The sequence below is a fragment of the Bombina bombina genome, chromosome 3 (assembly GCF_027579735.1).
Source record: "Bombina bombina isolate aBomBom1 chromosome 3, aBomBom1.pri, whole genome shotgun sequence".
Lineage (NCBI taxonomy): Eukaryota > Metazoa > Chordata > Amphibia > Anura > Bombinatoridae > Bombina > Bombina bombina.
The window spans coordinates 489,915,475-489,930,862 of record NC_069501.1 but is presented as its reverse complement, the minus strand read 5'-3'; the positions used below and the strand labels follow the sequence as shown (position 1 = coordinate 489,930,862).

At 38.0% G+C, this 15,388-nt stretch overlaps 1 protein-coding gene across 2 annotated transcripts in view; it reads left to right on the top strand.

Annotated features, from left to right (window-relative positions):
* The window catches only part of MYO19 (myosin XIX), a 407,861-nt gene that overhangs the window by 205,074 nt on the left and 187,399 nt on the right, over positions 1 to 15,388 (top strand). For both annotated transcript variants that reach the window (XM_053706825.1, XM_053706824.1), the window contains 3 exons: positions 4,209 to 4,305; positions 10,556 to 10,632; positions 10,777 to 10,867. In XM_053706825.1, the coding sequence (XP_053562800.1) occupies positions 4,209 to 4,305; positions 10,556 to 10,632; positions 10,777 to 10,867 (265 nt within the window). The remainder of the gene's footprint in view (positions 1 to 4,208; positions 4,306 to 10,555; positions 10,633 to 10,776; positions 10,868 to 15,388) is intronic.

Genomic DNA, 15,388 nt, shown 5'->3' with positions numbered 1-15,388 from the left:
GCAGTCTGGAACTCCCTGAAGGCTCAGGGTTCGTGGACTCAGGAGAAAGCCCTCCTTCCGATAAACATTCTGGAACTGAGAGCGATATTCAATGCTCTTCAGGCTTGGCCTCAACTAGCTGCGGTCAGGTTCATCAGATTTCAGTCGGACAATATCACGACTGTAGCCTATATCAACCATCAGGGGGGGACAAGAAGCCCCCTGGCAATGTTGGAGGTTTCAAAGATAATTCTATGGGCAGAGGTTCACTCGGACTTTCTAAGTCGGCAGACTTTTCATCCGGGGGAGTGGGAGCTCCATCCGGAGGTATTTGCCCAGCTGATTCAACTATGGGGCAAACCAGAAGTTGATCTGATGGCGTCTCGTCAGAACGCCAAGCTTCCCTGTTACGGGTCCAGGTCAAGGGATCCCCAGGCAGCGCTGATAGATGCTCTAGCAGTGCCCTGGTCCTTCAGCCTGGCTTATGTGTTCCCACCATTTCCTCTCCTCCCTCGTCTGATTGCCAAGATCAAGCAGGAGAGAGCTTCAGTGATTTTGATAGCACCTGCGTGGCCACGCAGGACTTGGTATGCAGATCTGGTGGACATGTCATCCCTTCCACCATGGACTCTGCTGCTGAGGCAGGACCTTCTACTCCAAGGTCCATTCAAACATCCAAATCTAATTTCTCTGCAGCTGACTGCTTGGAGATTGAACGCTTGATTTTATCAAAACGTGGTTTCTCCGAGTCGGTCATTGATACCTTAATTCAGGCTTGAAAGCCTGTCACCAGGAAAATCTATCATAAGATATGGTGTAAATATCTTCATTGGTGTGAATCCAAGGGTTACTCATGGAGTAAAGTCAGCATTCCTAGGATTTTACCCTTTCTCCAAGAAGGATTGGAGAAGGGATTGTCAGCTAGTTCCTTAAAGGGACAGATTTCTGCTCTGTCTATTCTTCTGCACAAGCGTCTGGCAGATGTTCCAGACGTTCAGGCGTTTTGTCAGGCTTTAGTTAGAATCAAGCCTGTGTTTAAACCTGTTGCTCCGCCATGGAGTTTAAATTTAGTTCTTAAAGTTCTTCAAGGGGTTCCGTTTGAACCTCTGCATTCCATAGATATCAAGCTTTTATCTTGGAAAGTTCTGTTTTTGGTAGCTATCTCTTCGGCTCGAAGAGTTTCAGAGTTATCTGCCTTACAGTGTGATTCCCCTTATCTGATATTCCATACAGATAAGGTAGGGTTGCGTACCAAACCTGGATTTCTTCCTAAGGTGGTATCTAATAAGAATATCAATCAGGAGATTGTAGTTCCGTCACTGTGTCCTAATCCTTCTTCAAAGAAGGAACGTCTATTACACAATCTTGACGTGGTTCGTGCTTTAAAGTTTTATTTACAAGCTACTAAGGATTTTCGTCAAACATCTGCATTGTTTGTTGTCTACTCTGGACAGAGGAGAGGCCAAAAGGCTTCGGCATCTTCTCTTTCTTTTTGGCTGAGAAGTATAATCCGTTTATCTTATGAGACTGCTGGCCAGCAGCCTCCTGAAAGAATTACAGCTCATTCCACTAGAGCGGTAGCTTCCACATGGGCTTTTAAAAATGAGGCCTCTGTTGAACAGATTTGTAAGGTGGCGACTTGGTCTTCGCTTCATACTTTTTCTAAATTCTACAAATTTGATACTTTTGCTTCCTCGGAGGCTATTTTTGGGAGAAAGGTCTTGCAGGCAGTGGTGCCTTCCGTTTAAGTTCCTGCCTTGTCCCTCCCTTCATCGGTGTCCTAAAGCTTTGGTATTGGTATCCCACAAGTAATGGATGAACCCGTGGACTGGATACACCTTACAAGAGAAATCTAAATTTTTGCTACCTGATAAATTTCTTTCTCTTGTGGTGTATCCAGTCCACGGCCCGCCCTGTCACTTTAAGGCAGGTGTTTTTTATTTTTAAACTACAGTCTCCACTGCACCCTATAGTTTCTCCTTTTTCTTGCATGTCTTCGGTCAAATGACTGGGGGTGGCAGTTAGGGGAGGAGCTATATAGACCGCTCTGCTGTGGGTGTCCTCTTGCAACTTCCTGTTGGGAAGGAGAATATCCCACAAGTAATGGATGAACCCGTGGACTGGATACACCACAAGAGAAAGAAATTTATCAGGTAATCGTAAATTTTGTTATTTGTAAATGTTAATGTGTGTGTGTGTAAATGTTAATGTGTGTGTATGTATATTTTTGTATGTATGTGTTAATATGTGTGTGTGTGTTAATATGTGTGCGTTGTGTGTGTGTGTGTTAATGTATGTGTGTGTGTTAATATGTATGTGTTTATATTTGCGTGTATGTGTTAATATTTGGGATTATGGGTGTGTGTATGTATATGTGTGTGTATGTATGTATGTATATGTGTATATATATATATATATATATATATATATATATATATATATATTATATACTCATTTCTAAGTGCTATCCTTTTAGGAAGCATATAGTATACATCAGCAGTACAAGCATTATGCAGCAGCCCTTCCAAAATAAGCATATCGACCCCAGCAGTACAGTAGACCAGGTTCCCAGGCAGACTGACACTGTGGGAACATACAGCAGACATCAGCAAGGCTGTACATGAACCTGTCCTCATGCACTCTGAGTAAGGGCAACAAACACCGTAAGACCGGTTCCTCAGAGACACTGCAGAAAATGTTTCACTAATAAAATCTCATTGCAGAAAATGAAAAAAGTTCTGCCTCTGGGTTTGTAGGATAGGTGCACTCTCTTCAGTATGTTAATACACTTTTACTAGTTGTGGCCTGATCTTTTGACAGCTCATACACTGGGGCAGGTCCCAGGCTGTGTTTATTTTAGTATGAAAAAAACCAAAAGTACAGGGCCTAAGAATTTCTGTAAGGCCTTTTGTCTATAAGGCTAGTCAATTTGGATGAGCCTGTGTTTGTGGATATTAGCTGCCTGGTAGCTCCGATTATATGGAGTAGCTTGTTTGTAAAGTCTAAATTTAAATGTGGGCCTCTAATGGTTGTACTCCTGTGGCGCTGCACTGTGGCGTCTTATTGTAGAAGTTTAAATGGAGTTTGTTTCCCCACCGGGCTGTCGGCAAAGACACGTGTGCTAGAGGAGTCCTGTGCAGCTATAGGAATACTATGAGTGTGGCGTTAATAAGAACTAAACAGGCAAACGTGCGGCTTGACTTTGGGCCTCGTGACCCTTAGTATGAGGTCCGTTAGTTTTAGAGTCCCACTTCCACCTGTGGGTTCTAGTGTGTGGAGTCGTGGGCACGGATTGGCTTGTGCAGGGTAAGACGTTGTTGGTTTGCTGTTGTTACCTGCGCCTGCCGACTCCTTCCGTTCCCGCGTGGTGCGAGTAAGGGTGATCGCCGCACTTGCCCTTCTGTTTAAGAGGCAGTCATTTAAAGTAGATCGGGTGAGAGGTGGTGTGTTCCAGTGTTAAGTCCGCTGCATTGATGAGGTCCAATTTCTTTTATTGTGCCAGGTTTCGCTCAGGGTTACTGCCGGCTCTCAGATCAAGTGGCCATGCTGGTCGTTGGCCGGCTCTGCCCCTTAGATACATTCTTTTTGTAGCACCAAGCTTGATTCCTGTTTCTGATATACCCTGGCCGCCCATCACTATGAGCAACCATTCAAGATCTGTATTGCCCTCCCCATAGGCATCAATTAGAGTGTGCTCTCTCTGCTGTGCTTTAGTGTGGCGATTAGAGCTAGGATAGCCTCACTCTCATTTACATTAAAGAATAAAATATATAAACAGCGATTAATGTATCTCCAGAGTGCATTTTTCAATTATTCATCTGTAATATTAAAATGTATTATTCTCTGGTTATAAACAACATTGTTCTTCGCAGAATATTTTGCCAGCCCTGTGGCATTATGAGAGAGAGAGAGAGATATCAGAATATATTTGACTGGCCAAATTTATAATTATACATACACATGTATTAATATAGAGGGAGACAGACATTTTGACCAGTTTCATATTCAGCTGTATTGCCAATGACATCTTCATGCTTCTCTTCAGGCCTTTGGGGGTTGAGTGGTGCCTTCTGACTATGATTATGAAAGTTAGAATGAGATGTGAGTGTAATGGGACAAACAAGAGTATTAGCAGAACAGAAGCAATGCATAAGACAGCTGAATGGCTAAAGAAATACATATTAGCATTTTAAGATTTTTTTTAAGATACATTTTTAATTTTATTTTAGATTTCAAAAGGAGCAAACCAGCAGGAGAGAGAGGAATGGAATCTTCCAGAAGGGTCAAAGTTCACATGGCTTCCAAATCCTGAAAAGGATCTTGAGGGTGAGATGCAGAGCTAACCTATTTCTGTGAATTTGTTTATATTTGTATAATTCTTTCTATTGAAATTAAGACATTGGGCTCAATGTACCAAGTAGTGAAGGTGACCCTGCTTGCCACAAGTTTCAAAGTAGAGGTAGTAACCTCTCCGCTACATCTGAGGTTGCAGTGATAAATCACCCTGAGTTTGCTTGTTCCGGGTGATTGACGGGCCCTGCTCTTGCACAGTTGGTCATTTGAGAGCACCTTGTTAGGTGAGATCCAACTTATATACTTCAGGAAAGTTCTCTCTTGTGAAAGGCAAAATTGGGCTAAAATCGGTTGCTCCCAGGTGGTGACCTGCCAGAGAACAAGCCACTGAGCAGTTTGTTCCTTTCTTGAGCACTTCTCTTTTTTGTATAAAATATATATATATATTACAATTTTTCAATCTTTTGCACAAATTATCATTAAAGGGACATAAAACCCATTTTTTTTTCTTTAAAGGGACACTGAACCAAAATTTTTCCTTTCATGATTCAGATTGAGCATGGAATTTTAAGCAACTTTCTAATTTACTCCTATTATAAAATTTTCTTCATTCTCTTGGTATCTTTATTTGAAATGCAAGAATGTAAGTTAAAGGGACATGAAACCCAATTTTCTTTTCTTGATTTAGAAAGAGCATGTAGTTTTAAACAACTTTCTAATTTACATCTATTATCTAATTTGCTTCATTCTCTTGATATCCCATGCTGAAAAGCATATCTAGATAGGCTCAGTAGCTGCTGATTGGTGGCTGCACAAAGATGCCTTGTGTGATTGGCTCATCCATCTGCATTGCTAGTTCTTCAACATCTAAAGAATGAAGCAAATTAGATAATCAACGTAAATTGGAATATTGCTTAAAATTGTATTCTCTATCTGAATCATGAAAGAAACATTTTGGGTTTACTGTCACTTTAAGATGCCGGTCCATTTTTGGTGAACAACCTGTCCTGTTCTTGCTGATTGTTGGATAAATTCATCCACCAATAAAAAAAAGTGCTGTCCAGAGTGCTGAACAAAAAAAAAAAAAAGCTTAGATGCCTTCTTTTTCAAATAAAGATAGCAAGAGAACGAAGAAAAATTGATAATAGGAGTAAATTAGAAAGTTGCTTAAAATTGCATGCTCTGTCTAAACCATGAAAGAAAAAAATTTGGGTTCAGTGTCCCTTTAATGATTCAGATAGAGAATACAATTGTAAACAACTTTTCAATTATTTCTATTTCCTGTTATCTAGACGTGCACGCTAGAAAGAATAACAAGAGAGCCAAGCAAATTTGATAATAGAAGTAAACTGGAAACTTTTTTAAAATTGTATGTAATATCTGAATCATGATAGAAAAAAAATTGGGTTTCAAGTCCCTTTAAATAAATGTATGTTAAAAAAAATAATAAAAAAATAAATAAATATAATAAATTTGTGATAAATTATACTATCAATTTGTGATTTACATAGCAAAAATGTTATACTATTACAAAGTATTAAACTGCCTCCCACCCGGCTACTTCATGATGCCACCCGGTGGGCAACATTTTCTGTGGAGAACACTACATATATGTGTAGTCACATCGCCAGATATTTTTGCTGCCTCGAAGCCTATCTAAGTATGATTTTCAACAAAGAAATAGCAAGAGAGCCAAGTAAATTTAATAATTAAACTGAAAAGTCTATTAAAATTGCATGCTCTATCTAAATCATTAACGTTTCATTTTGACTTTCATGTCCTTTTTAAAAAATTTGTATGCTATCCAAATAAATTTATCAATCTTCATTTGAGAACAGTGTTAACCCTAATAATAGCATAATGCAATTATTGGTATACAGGCATTAAAGGGACAGTGTACTGTAGAACTGATTTTTCCTTAATGTGATTCCAATCACTGTTATACCAGCAGCAGCAGAGTATAAATGTATAAGAAATTGCTCCTTATTGTTTTTTTGTGTGTGTAAAACTGCTGTTTTTCTTTGACATCACAACCCATTAAAGGGCAAGATTACGTGTGGTGCGCTAACCGTGGTGCGCTAACCGTGGTGCGCAAGCAATATCAGGTTTATAGCGCCTGTTTGTGCGTCGAAAGTAGCGCGTGTATTACAAGTTGAAAATAAACGCGATTGAGCACCGTTAAAGTTATTGCTCATTGGGTTAGCGTGAACTCAGAGCTCTGGTTAACTGTTACGCTCGAATAAATAGTTGCACCAAACACATCAAAATTACATGTAAAAATACAGTTACACTCATAATAACACCAGCTAATTAAAAAAATCTTCAAAAAAAATACTGCACAAAAAAGTTATTAACGCTCAAAGATATGAGATCTCAGGTGTTAGAAGAAAAAAAAGAAAAGCAAAGGGCTTTATCATAGACATACATACATATACATGTCTAAATGTGTGTGTGTCTATATATATATATATGTGTGTGTGTGTGTGTGTGTGTGTGTGCGCGTACATATATATATTAATGTGTATATATGTATTTACAGACACATATAACACATAAATACTTATGTATACAAATATATATATAAAGTGAATTGGAGCCCTACACGTAATAAGATTGCATGGTATTCCGTATGAAATTGTGTCTAACAGAGGAACACAGTTTGTCTCTCAGTTCTGGAGGTCTTTATGCAAACAACTGGGAACTACTGTATCCTTATCCACTTCCCATCACCCTCAGTCCAATGGAAAAACCGAGCATGTTAACCAGTCTCTGGAGACCTTCTTACGACACTACATTGATCTCCAACAATCAAACCGGTCTCAGCTACTTCCAATTAATTAGCCCACAACTCCCGACTGAACTATCCATCAGAGTCTTCTCTGTTTTTTGCAGCTTATGGAACCGAACCTTTTAACCTAGGGTTTTCTCCATGGTCCCTACAGACAAAGGAGTTCCAGCAGTAGACAATTGTGCTACTGAGCTACACCGTCATTGGTGTAGAATCTGTTAAGTCCTACAACAATCCATTCATCGTTACAAATTCTTTGCAGATTGCAAACGCAGGTTATCTCCCAAGTATTGTAGTGGAGATAGAGTTGGATTTCTACCAAATATCTTCATCTCAAATAACCCTCTGCCATACTCGGTCCTCGGTATATAGGAACGTTCCGGATTCTACATCAAGTGTGTCCAACTGCCTCATAGATGAAAACATGATATAGCATATTTATACAATATTCATATTTAATAAAGGTTTTAACTATGTATTTACTGTAAATATTTCACATTCCAATGTTCTGCACATAGCAGAATATGTTCTTTGTATTTCTAAATAGATATTGCTATATATATCTGTATATATCTATACCTATATATAATCATGTGTGTATATGTATCTATGGACAATCCATATGTATTTTATTATGGATGATGAACTAACCTTGGTAACAAGTCATAAAGGTTACTTTTTGGTTAAAAGGACAGTCTGTCCAATTCATGTCTATAGATCAGTGTTATAAGGTCTTAAAGGGATACAATGTATATTGATTTGATACAATTATATAACATATTCTTTGTATGTGAAGATCTTTGGAATGTGAAATATTCATATTTTTATGTCGGGTTAGCACACTTGTGTATATGCTATTGTGTTTGTTCGTGAGTAGGGTGATTGTTTTATTCTAAACTTTTTGCTCCATTGACTTCTATGGCAGAATAATTTAATGTGCACATTATTCTAAGTTTGCACAAAAAGCTTACTTCTAAATAGCGTTCCACTCGTAATCTACCCCAAAATGGGTTGAGCTTACAAGGAAATCAGATCGACTTACTGTATTTTCTTACTTTCTACACACACACTTGCTTCTTTATGTTATCTTGTTTGTATACCAAAGCCCAAATTAAAAATTAACATTTTATTACCTATTTCTCCCACTGGAGTTGTAATTTCATCTACTGGCTATGTTTACAACACTTTTTTTATAACCAATACTTAAGTATTGAAATGTTTAGTATAGTTGGGAATAGCACAGTCAAAAATAGCTATTTCAAATATGAAAATAAAGGCAAAAGATATGTTTGCAAACAATTTATTACACCCCATCAAGTAAAATGGATCATTGGGAGCAAATTAAAGGGTATCATATTTTACAGTACATTGTCCCTTTTAAAGCACAGTTGTGAATACTTTAATTTAGGAGCTTTTATAGTGAAGCCATGTGTATATTAATTCTATATGCTATCTAAATAAACACCTCATATTTTCCTAATTTTGAGAGCTGTATGCCTTTTATAGTTTCTAACTGAGTGCGTGACAACAGATTCCAGCATTTTTTGCAGAATCATTTTATCCATTTGGCGGGAGCGAAGTCTATGTTGGTGATAAATATATTGTAACTCAGGATGGTTGGAATAGCTTTTTACTATCACATTCTCCAGGTGTTCTTGAATATAACGACAATTCTCTCGGGCACTATATGCCAGCTGTGTTCTATATCAGACTTCAGTGTCTGTGAGATTCTCAGTCCCCAATTTATAAAAACATGGTCTTAGTGCCTTGTCAGCTATTACTGGAGTCAAGTGAACCCAGAAGTCTTTTGTCCATTAATTACTTTAAAAGAGCTGTAGATATTCAGTCCAGGCGTATGTCTTTGTTGTCTCCATTGGATTTTCCTTCCGCCCTTGAAGCTCTGATGATGTGTTCTTTTTTTACGTTTATTTGGAGCTTCCTTTTGGAACCCCACATCAGATAGTTTTCAGTTTGGCTATTACCTTGGCTAAAGAAGTAACTGATCTGCTATCTACTTGTTTTTCTTTATTAATTTCTTTAGATCAAAGTATTTCTCTAGCCAGTGCTTGAGTTCTTACTGAAGGTGATAACCATGTTTTCTCCCTGTCAAGACATTTTTATAAAACATAGAAAATGGGAGCTGGCTTTACACCTTAGATGTGGTTAGGTTTTCTAGCCAGGAGAACAAGTGATTGGAGGCAGAGACTGCCTGGCATCTTGTTATTCCTCAGGGACAGCACAGTGGATTTATACTTGTCACATCATTGAAGACTGTTATGAAATGAAAGCAGCTGTTCCACAAGGGCTGTATAATCGTTCATTAGTGAGCCTAGATAACCACCCATTTAACCCCTTTGTGGGAGTTAAAGTGACACTTAACCCAAATTGTTTCTTTCATGATTCAGATAGAGCATGCAATTTTAAGCAACTTTCTAATTTACTCCTACTATCAATTTTTTCTTCGTTCTCTTGCTATCTTTATTTAAAAAGCAGGAATGTAAAGCTTAAGTGCCGGCCTTTTTTTGGTTGAGAACCTGTGTTATGCTTGCTTATTGGTTTGCTAAATGTAGCCACCAATAAGCAAGCGCTATCCAGGGTGCTGAACCTAAAATGGGCTGGTTTCTAAACTTTAAATTCCTGCTTTTTAAATAAAGATAGCAAGAGAACAAAGAAAGGTTGATAGTAGGAGTAAATTAGAAAGTTGCTTAAAATTGCATGCTCTATCTGAATCATTAAAGAAACATTTTTGGTTTAGTGTCCCTTTAAACACAGTTAAGTTGTGCTTGGGAGGTGCAAGCATTGTAGCCAGTGATAAGCAGGGTTGTGCAACTCCCACTCTTGGTTGGGACTTTACCTTTGTGTTTAACCCGTTTGCATAGGACTCTATAGTAATGCAAACATTACATGTTCTAATGAATTAGAGCATGTTATTGTTGAATTAAAATGTCACTTTAAATAAAAACACTATGTGGCATGTAGCTCGGTTTTGTGTTTTTGCCCATTGCATTTAAAAGAAAAAGTCATCTTAGTTGTGGGTGGGTACTACTTAAAGGGACATCAAACCCTAAATACATTTTATAAGCATAGTATTGATGTTATTCCCTGCCTCCCTTTATTTATGGGTGCCACCATGCTGAAATCTAAGTTTCACTTCATTCCAGTGCTGACATGTTTGCATATGTGCAGCAACTCTCTTTCAGATAGCTGCACTCTAACCTAGGTTCCATAATGGCAGCACACATTATTACAGGGAGGTGCATGAAATGTATTTAGTGCTTAGTGTCCCTTTAAGGGGCTCAGCTCAGATAAGAAATATAGTCATGATACATAGCACATAACATTTTAATCTGCTTGTTCTAAGACCTTTTCATACTTCTTGATATTACAGAACAATACGTTGACATAGACCATCAGTACTTATTTCAGTCATGTTGTCTTTTCTTAAGAAGTATACATGCTGCTATATTAGTCATTCATTTAATATTTTTCTTTCAGAGGATTGCTTTAACATTACCAAAGATGCAATGTTACACCTCGGTATTGATCAGTCAACACAGAACAATATATTTAGGGTAAGTAAAACGTACAAAGGAAACTTTATGGAACATTCAAATAGTTTTTCTTTTGTTGTGTTTTAATGTAATATAATTAAACATTGTATAGTACAATCTCAAGGTGTTTCGTGTCCCTTTAATTTACGGTTTTGTTGTTTGCAGATTTTATCAGGTCTTTTACATCTGGGAAACATTCATTTCAGTGACTCCACGGACGAGAGTCAACCTTGTGAGCCTCTGACTGAAGCCAAAGGTAAACAAATGTGCATGGTGTCTAGGGAAATACTTTAATAGCAATAATTATAATAAGAATGCTCAAAATAGATTGTGTAGTGGCTGGGTGATAACTTCATGTTATACTTAGCAAACAAAAAAAAACCTGTGCACAAAGAAATATTTTAACTGTCTGCAACACATGCAGGTCTTTGATATTGCAGAGAACCCCTTAAAGGGCAGGAAACCCCAACATTTTCTTTCATGATTCAGATAGAACATACAATTTCAAAAAACTTTGCTTAAAGTGAATATAAAGTTTCATCAAGTAGTGCCCTTTTTAAAAAAAATACTATTAAAAACAGGGGCACTTTCATTGATGACACTTTACATTGCACCATATTTGTAGAAATACTTACCTCTTCATCTTGAAAGCCGCTCCAGCACTTCGCCAGCCCGTCGCAAGCCTCTTCCTACGTCAGAAATGATGATTCCGGCCTTCCTCCAATCACGGCGTTGCTTTAGGCAATGCTTCCCCCGGGGGGGGGGGGGGGGGGGGGGAGCCGTGATTGGAGGATGCCAGAATCGTCATTGCTAACGTAGGAAGAGGCTTGCGACGGGCTGGAGTGGCTTTTAAGACGAAGAGGTAAGCATTTCTACAAATATGGTGCAATGTAAAGTTTCATCAATGAAAGCGCCCCTGTTTTTAATAGTATTTTTATAAACCGGGCACTACTTGATTAAACTACTTGCTCTACTGGCAGCTAACTAAACACATCTAGTTAGCCAATCACAAGAGACAAATGTGTGCAGGCACCACTCAGGATATGTGCATATTCTTCTTCAGCAAGGGATACAAAGATAAAAATAGAAGTGAATTTAAAAGTGTCTTAAAATGACATGCGCTGTCTGAATCATGCAAGTTTAATTTTGACTTTCCTAGTCTTGTTTGATGTGGCCAATCAGAGGTTTCTTTAAGGGACCATTTAAATACAGTAGAATTGCTAATGAACAAATAAAAAATATATATATATATACAATAGCACTTACTCTGAATTTCAAATGAGTAGTAGTTGTTTTTTTTAACAAATTTCAAAGTTACTTCCATTTTCTCCACCCCATTTATCATGTGACTGCCATTAGCCAATCAGCTTTACATATACATATAAAATCAAGATTGTGTACATTTTGAAGTTGTTTTTTTTTTAACCCTTTCACTACCGGGACTTTCAGACAAAAACTTTCCCAAAATACCAGAGCATTTTTATCATTTTTGCTATCACTCCATTTAAACAGAAATAGAGCCTTGTTATTTTTAATTTACCTGTCAAAACTATATATATTTTTAAGTAGACAACCCAAGGTATTGATCTAGGCCCACTTTGGCACATTTCATGCCACCATTTCACCACCAAATGCAATCAAATAAAACCAATTGGTACTTTTTTCACAAACTTTGGGTTTCTCACAGAAATTATTTATATACTGCTTGTGCAATCATGGCACAGATGTTTGTAAAAGCTTCCCTGGTTTCCCCTTTGTTCAGAAATAGCAGACATATATGGCTTTGCCATTGCTTTTTGGTAATTAGAAGGCCGCTAATTGTAGCTGCGCACCACACTTCTATAATTGCAGACAGGTAGCTTAACAGGTTAATTTTAGCTTTAGTGTAGAGATCACCCTCCCACCTGACACTTCCCACCCCCTGATCCCTCCCAAACAGCTCTCTTCCCTCCCCCCCCAGTGGTAACCCACATCTTAAGGCTTTTTATTTTTTTTAAATAAAATTATTTTTTCTATTTTGATATTTTCTGCAGTGGGGGATCCCCCCTCTAACTGTTAGACACCATCTTAGTTACTGGCAGCTGTCTTCCAGTACCTATAAACTGCCCTTTTTTAAAAAAAAAAATAAAAAAAAATATATATATATATATATAAAATATTTTTTCTTCATTTCTGTAGCGTAGTGTCCCCCCCACCCGTGATCTTTAGTTAGAGCCCCCCAGATCCCCTTTTCTGTAGCGTAGCTGCCCCATCCTTCCCTGTCACTTTTTTTATTTTTTCCGTAGTGTAGGGCCCTCACACTGCCTCCCTCTACCTCCCACCTTCCCTGCTGGGCCACCCACCCACCTCCCGCCCACACCTCCTGCCGGCACCAGCAACGATCGTTACAGACGGTAACACACAGTGTCACCGCCTGTAGCGATCAGGCATCTGCCCTCATATGGAGCTGGAGCACCAATCGCGCTCCGGCTCTATATGCGGCAGATGCCTGGAGCTTCAGCTCTCGGCTGTAACTTAACAGACGAGAGTGCTCGAGCTTCCTGAAGCTCAGACGTATATATACGTTGTGAGGTACGATAGCCAAAGTACCGCACAACGTAAATATACGTAAAGATGGGTGAAGGGGTCTATCTGAATAATGAAATCTTAATTTTGACTTTAGTGTACCTTTTAAAGTAAAAGCTGAGACAGTGCAGCATTGCCCTATACACAGATAATAGTAATATGCACTAAAACTATCCTATTCTACGCACTTTACCAAGGGAAATTACAGGGATAACAGGAAAAATAAATAACAGACAGCTACTACAAGCCATGAGCTCTCAGCCAGACTGGAGTTGGCGGCTACAAATAACCCCAGATTCGTTCGACCGGGGTGATTGACAAGCTCTACTCTCACACAATTGGTTGCGTGAGGGTAGGGGGCAGTATTGCACAAGTGTTCCCTTGTGCAATGATAAATATGGTGAACACAATTGCCCCACAATTTGTCATAAGATGCACACAGATTCGCAACATGTGAATACTGTCCGCTCGCAAATTAATAAATCTTGCCCTCGGAGTAAGTGTGCTTTTTGTTTTTTTTAAGCATATAAAGGGACATTTAATTCAGAATTAAATGTTCAAGGCTCAGAGTTGTGATTTTAAGAAACTGTTCAATTTTCTTCTATTATCAAGTTCACTTTGTTCTGTAGGTATCCTTTGTTAAAAAGCATACCTGCCCTATACTTACCCGACTAGTGGGTAATCTGGCTTTCTCAGCAGGCATGGATACTGCTCCATTTAAGGAGTGGAGAGTTAAGGGGCTTAGGGTAGTTGGAGACCTTCTGGACCCCTCATCTCACACCGTAAAACCTTTTGCTGAATTAAGTAGACATTCTGACATACCCCGCTCACATTTTTTTGCATATTTACAGGTTAGACATTATATAGATAATTTAAAAAGACAGGATTTGAACTTTTTGACTCCCCCCCCCCATTTGCTCTTCTACAAACAGCATTTAAAATAGGACATTTTTCCACTTTATGAATTCAATCAAATTTTAATCTGTAGGGATATGGTTAGCATTCAGAATTCAGTACTAAACAAATGGAAGCCAAAGCTATATAATGTCCCTTTGGCAGATCTTAAGAATAGTTTAGAAAAAGTTCCAAGGGCCTCCCTATCTACTCAGTTTCGAGAAGCTCAGATATGTGTGTTACATCAAGATTACATCAGCCTAAAACGTTTCTCTCATTGGCAGCGGTCTATTGAAAATAAATGCGTTAAAAGCAAACTTGAAGCCCCTAATTTTTTCTTCTTTCTATTTTTATGATTGCCCAAAAATAAAACATTTTGGGGGGGCTATTAAATTATTGGATCCAAAAAATAAATGCATATTGACATAACTTTAGACATCCTGACTGTCTTTTTTTTGTGTGGAATAAATCTTATGCAAAACTACATACTCTCTTGACAATGATTATTATAGCTGGACATTGTATTTTAAAGATTTTGGCTACTACACAGGGCTCCTCAATTTCTCAATTTAAGAATCATGTTATAGAACAAGTGTTTTCACAACAGTATAATGTTAAATTGGATGTAAATCTTAGACTACAACCCTTTTTAAAGAAATTAAATCTCTCAATCCAGCAATTCAAAAGCAAGTGCTTATGCCTTTTTCTCAAACAGAATTAATGTTGACAGCCTCATTACACGAGGAATGGACGCTTCTCTATACAAATAGGAAATGTATCGGAGAACCTTGAAGGAAGCAAAGTGCTTTTAGAAAGCATCATTTGAAGTTGATTAAAGCGATTATTTGAGGAGGGGAGGGGGCGGAGAAAGAAAACATAAATAAATAGGAACAAGAGAGAGAATAATTTTTTAAGGGTTAATGATGTTTTTTTACTTAGTTTAATTTATTTTATTGTTTTGTTTGTTGCACTCCAGTTTCAATATTGTTGTTTGGCGAATATAAAAAGCCAACCATAAAACTATATTTGTAAAATGACAAGGACTTTAAGCTACTGTATCTGAGCTTCGCGTCTAGCTGGCAGTCACATATATCTTTGGATTACTACTGGAGTTTAATCTTCATATAAAACCTTCATCAATAAGAAAAAGGGACACAAGATAGGAAGGCGAGACAGTCAACTTGGAGTCTCTCATTTGTCGCTCACTTGCTGTTCTGTTGCGATTTAACGTATGCATTCTTCTGTTAAAGGGACATTCTACACCAAAATTGTTTTTGTTTAATAAGATAATGCATTTACTACCCATTCTCCAGCTTAA